The sequence below is a fragment of the Miscanthus floridulus genome, chromosome 2 (assembly GCF_019320115.1).
Source record: "Miscanthus floridulus cultivar M001 chromosome 2, ASM1932011v1, whole genome shotgun sequence".
Lineage (NCBI taxonomy): Eukaryota > Viridiplantae > Streptophyta > Magnoliopsida > Poales > Poaceae > Miscanthus > Miscanthus floridulus.
The window spans coordinates 43,343,713-43,348,810 of record NC_089581.1 but is presented as its reverse complement, the minus strand read 5'-3'; the positions used below and the strand labels follow the sequence as shown (position 1 = coordinate 43,348,810).

General features: G+C 54.7%; 1 protein-coding gene across 1 annotated transcript; it reads right to left on the bottom strand.

The window, feature by feature from the left end:
- Window positions 1-554: 554 nt before the first annotated feature.
- On the bottom strand, window positions 555-3,022 carry LOC136538623 (cyclin-D5-1-like). The gene is made up of 5 exons (XM_066530583.1): window positions 2,480-3,022; window positions 2,310-2,396; window positions 1,914-2,220; window positions 1,683-1,816; window positions 555-1,593 (listed from the first exon to the last, which is right to left on the bottom strand). Exons 1-5 carry the CDS (start codon window positions 2,822-2,824, stop codon window positions 1,390-1,392), a joined length of 1,077 nt encoding a protein of 358 aa, XP_066386680.1. The 5' UTR covers window positions 2,825-3,022; the 3' UTR covers window positions 555-1,389.
- Between the last annotated feature and the right edge of the window lie 2,076 nt (window positions 3,023-5,098).

The following is a 5,098-nucleotide window of genomic DNA, read 5'->3' as shown; positions in this document are numbered from 1 at the left end:
CTGTTCAATGCGCTTGGCACATGTCAACTTTCAAAGAGACACTAGAGCTGCCAAGCCCTGTAACCTGTTTGGCTTAATGAATGAATATCCACAGTTCGCAAAGGAAAAGACAGCCTAGCAGAACAGCTTGAATTCCCTATTTTTTCCAACAGTAACTTGATCATCCACTGCGGACGATGGGTTCATTCTTTGCATTGTTTCCCCCACGTGAGCGGGCGCCGTCCCCAGAGATACCGAAAGTACATTGAAAAGCCTTGCTGCTCCACTGTTCATCTGAAGGTTGCATTGCGACCAACCATCGCATGTAACAGCATGATGATCACTGATCAACCAAACATGGCAGACCCAGGTTGCAGAAAAGCCGCTTTGGATACTGGCTGCCATCTGCTCAACGAAAGGAGGATGCGAGAAAGGTCCTGAGTTCTGAGCTGGACGGCACTGCCCAGCTGATGCTGTAGTAGCATGGAGCACCATCGACCCCTAGTAGCTCAGACCCCAGATGTAGCAGAGGACGGTGACCAGACTCGTTACATAAGCAAGGCAAGTCTGAATTCTGATACCCAATGCGTCTCAATTCTCAGAGCCATGTAGGGTTACAGTTACAACTCGTTACAGATCAAGACAGTGCAGTAACACCACAAGTACTAGTAGCAAGCAACCTAGCAGCAGCAGCAGCGAGAAAGAGCAAGAGAATCACGTGGTAAAGCGCGGTACAGGTCTGCGAGGAGGAAACCACCCCTCGGTCACCGTCTTCACGCACAGGGCATGTACACATCCACTTTCGGCAGGCATGGGCCATGGCGCTCGCTTGCGACGCTGCAGCTACCACCACCAGCACCATGGAGATCAACTAGCCGGCCGGCCAGCAGCAGCAGAATGGCCGGCGCCGGCGGGCCTACTGCTGCAGCGCGGTGCGCGCGGCTTCGGGCTTCCCATCCCGTGTGGTAGTGGTGGTGGAGCTCACCGCCTTGTGCTGCCTGCTGCCGTGCTGCGTCGTGGTTGTGGGCACACGCGCAGTCGCACTCGGGATTTTCTCTCGTCTCCTCAGGAAAGCTCGAGACTTTTTGTCATCTTCTTTTGTTTTTTCTTCATCCTCTCTCGCCATCTTCACTCTCACAAGTCACTCACAGGGAGCCAAGCCAAACCTCTCCATCTCGAACACCTCGGCACTGCTAGTCACCGTTTCTCCAGCAGTGCGCGCGCCGCGTGATCAATCAAACAACTGAAAAGTCAAAGCTGGAAGAAGAAAAAAAAAACTACATTCTTTTTTTGAAGTGAAGAAGATTTTTTTTTTTGACAACAAAAGTGAAGAAGATTGGTCCCGGCCCTCGGCAGTCGGCACAGCACAGGACAACCGGCAAAAAAACGGTCGTTTCCCGGCGGTGCTTCTCATGCGCCGACGACGGCCGGCAGCTCCAGCCGCGACCTCTTGTTGCTGTCCGCCGCGGCCTCCAACGAGGAGGCCGCGTCGACGGATGAGAAAGTCGTCGAGCCGGAGCTGGTGGGTGGCGGCGGTCTCTTGGCCGCCAGCTTGCTCGGCGTCGCCGACGAGCTCTCGCTCAGCATCGTGCTGTAGCAGGCGTGCACGTCGTCCTGATTGATCACCGGGAGAAATTGCACAAATGATGTGAGGTTTCATGAGTTCAAGACGTGTCGGATACAGAGTGCGTGCGTGCACTGACCTTGTCGAGCAGGCAGGACGGAGACAGGCTGCTCATCTTTGACTCCAGCGCCTCCTTTGCCATGGCGCCGTGGGCCGCCGCCAGGACGGCGGCGACGGCCACGGTGGACGGCCGGTAGTCAAGCACGCTCGCAGCTGCAAGAACAGAGCACGGACACGGACGCATTATAGTCAGATTCCCAGGCATGCGCACGAGATGGACGCCAATGCGGTTGGGCAGCAATTGGCTTACATTCCGCGGCGGAGAAGATGAGGGCGGCGGCCTTGGCGGCCACGAGGCCGCCGCCGCCGCCGCCGCCATCTCGTGGTAGCCTGGAGGAGAGGCAGGGGAGGTAGTCCAGCGGCGTGACGTCGCCCATGCGCCACCCCAGCGTGGACAGCACCAGCAGCTCCATGCGCCGGATGCAGACGCTGCTGAAGTCGTACTCGTCGTCGGCACGGAACTCGGACAGCGCCGGCGCGCGGTACTCCTCCATCTTGGCCGCCAGGGACACGCACGCCACCGCCAGCAGCCGCGCCGCCCAGGGCATCACTGACCTCTGCACGCACACCGTACCGCCGCGTCAGTTAATCGGCGTCGTCGTCAGTGAAATCGATCATCGATGGGATGGATGGATGGACGACGCACGTCCATGCAGCGGTGGAGGCAGAAGCGGTCCATGTAGGAGATGGCCAGGTACGCCGTGCGGTGGGAGAAGCCGAAGTAAGCCCGCGTCTGCAAATGGCGCCGGCCGGCGGCGGTCAGAGAAATGGAAGATTATTAAAGACGGATGGCTCGATCGATCGATCAACGATCACCTCAAAGATCCACTCGACGGTGGCGCGGCGCGCGCAACGGAACCAGTCGTCGGGTGATGCCGTGGACGAAAGGCACGGCTCGGCGCCGGCGATGTCGCAGAAGACGGGCGAGGGCGAGGAGGAAGAGCAAGGGGAGCAGCAGAAGCTGCTCTCCTTGGACACGAGGTGGTCCATGTACTCCTCCTGGTCCTCCTCCCCGGCGTCGCTGTAAAGAAAGGCGGCCAGCCTGCCGGCGTCATCGGCGCTCTCCGCGGAGCCAGCGGCGGCGTCGAGGTCGGCGCCGTCCTCCAGGCACATGAGGGAGAAGGAGCAGCCGGCCGAGCAGCCCTCCTGTGCTTCCCCCATAATGGCTGTCAGGCTGATCGACCCGCTGTTTCTGCCACCTGTCCTTTCTTGGTACGCCGGAAGCTGGAGGTGGATCGGACCGGAGGAACCTGCTAAAGAGCCATCAGTATATGTTTCGGTCGCCGGAGCTGGCTGGCCGTGGAAGTGCACTAGTGCAGGAGGAGGCGGTGGAAGACGAGCGAGGTGGCTGGTGGTGCTTTAAAGTGGCGCGCTCTCTGTCTCTCTCGCTCCCCCTCTCACGGTCGAGAAAATTGCATTTTTCTTTTTTTTTTGACTAGAAGATTGCATATATGGGATTATTTGGGACTCCGAACATCGACATCATAAAAATGAGTCTCCAAACGTGCACACTTTACGCGTATTTCATCTCTTTTTTAAGCTGTGTACATGTATTTGGCTGGAGCTCCTCGAGCGTTGCGGGGCAGCGCAGTGGAGCGCGGAGAGCCCCGCGATGTGCTGGAGATGGAGGCGTCGCAGGCGCGGGCAGCAGGACGCCAACAGCAGGCGGCCAAGGTTGCGCTCGTCGTCGGTGCCGTTTGGCACTTTGGCTCGTTCCGCGCGTGGATGAGCAGGAGGTCGCTGAGCGCGACAAAGGCTCCGGCGCCAGCGGCCGGAACGGCAAGGCTCGCGTTGCCCAAGGAGAGGCTCATCGTCTCGTCTCTCCGCGAGGTCGGCATCGCGGCAGATAGAACGAGTTCTTACTCTCAGTCTCAGGCACAGGCACAGGCAACCCCGCCGTTGTCTTCGTCTTCGCGTGTCGCGGCAGCACTGGCACGGCGCGGCCAGGCCTGAGGGCGGCGGGGCGAGGCCAGAGGACGGCTGGCGCGGCCGGCCCGGGTATGCCAGACGCCGGCGGCCCTTCAGGATCCGGCGGCGGCGAGTCGAAGTCCTCCATGGGCGGCGCGTCGAGGAAGGGATCGGGCGGGCGGCGGCGTGCAGACGAAACGACGGAAAATACACGTATTTGGAATAAAAAAAAGACGAAATACACCAAATAGCAAGGAAATCAAGAGTATGGAGACTCATTTTTACAAAGTCAATATTTGAAGTCCCAAATCTACGAAGCCCATTGTTTATATGCAATTTTCTGCTCAGTCTCGCTCACACACCGACACAGAGTGAGATTCTCTCGTTTCACTCGACTGCTAATCACTCTACGTTGTGTTCGTTTGAGATTGTTTGATCTATAACTCAGGGTCGTTGGCTGATTTGACGTGAGAGAAAAATACTATTTATTAGCTGATAAAACATAGTTTATAAGCCAAATACGACTGAGCGAACACGCTGCAACTATACTAGGAGTATACTGTACTGTACTTGGTTAATATTGTTTTTCTGAATGACCTCGGCTTGCTGTTGGTCAAGAAAGGTGCTCCTATTCCTGTAGGAGTGCGTCTGCTAATCACTCTACTAATACAAGTGTACTGTACTTGGTTATTGTTTTTCTGAATGACCTCGGCGTGTTGTTGGTCAAGATACCGCTGGTTACGCTTCGACTGAATTCGTGATGTCGTGAGGGTGGCAGGGACGAGGGATTAGTATACCTAGGGTGTTTGGTTCCGCCGGCTAAAATTTAGTTCCGGTCCCATCGAATATTTGATGCATGTATAGAGTATTAAATGTAGAATAATTATAAAACTAATTTACGAGATAAATCTATTAAACTTAATTAAACTTGTGCTTAGGCCCTGTTTGGTTACTCCTCCTAAAAAATTTAGGAGCTAAAATCTGAATAAAATTTGCCTAAAGAATCAAACATCTCCTCTTAAAAGCTTCTAAAAACTTTAGGAAAAGTCAAAAACTTTAGGAGCTCCGCTCCCTCCTAAAAGCTCCTAAAGTCCATCCTAAATCCTCACTGCCCCTCCTTTATTGTCCTACCCACTAAAAGCTTCTAAAGAGGAGGGCTGCATGGTCTATTTGCTAGTGTATTTATTGCTTTTAGTCAGTTTTAGAAGATGGAACCAAACACTTTTTTAAGATGTTTTAATAGCCTTATAAAAGCTCCTAAAACTGACTCCAAGTTCTGAGTTCCAATCACCGGGCTTGACCGGACGGTGCCAGCCAGGTCCATGTCCGCCTCTGCACTTCTCTGACTTGGAGGAGGTACTACTCGAAATTGTGGTCCGGCAGGTTCAAAGTCCAATGATGTGCAGTGCAGTGCAGCTCCTCTCAGAACCAAGGATATCTTCACATTCACTGGATGTTTTTTTTGTCGCGTGGAATTGTTTGTTAAGTGAAGTCGATGAATAATGGTTCATGAGATATTCCATTTTG

Bases quoted from the DNA above. Each gene is read 5' to 3' on its own strand.
- LOC136538623 (XM_066530583.1), bottom strand. From the start codon at position 2,824: ATGGGGGAAGCACAGGAGGGCTGCTCGGCCGGCTGCTCCTTCTCCCTC. The intron at 2,397-2,479 runs GTGATCGTTGAT...CGCCATTTGCAG, and splicing joins CCGTCGAGTGGATCTTTGAG to ACGCGGGCTTACTTCGGCTT. The intron at 2,221-2,309 runs GTGCGTCGTCCA...GTGTGCGTGCAG, and splicing joins GCCTCCACCGCTGCATGGAC to AGGTCAGTGATGCCCTGGGC.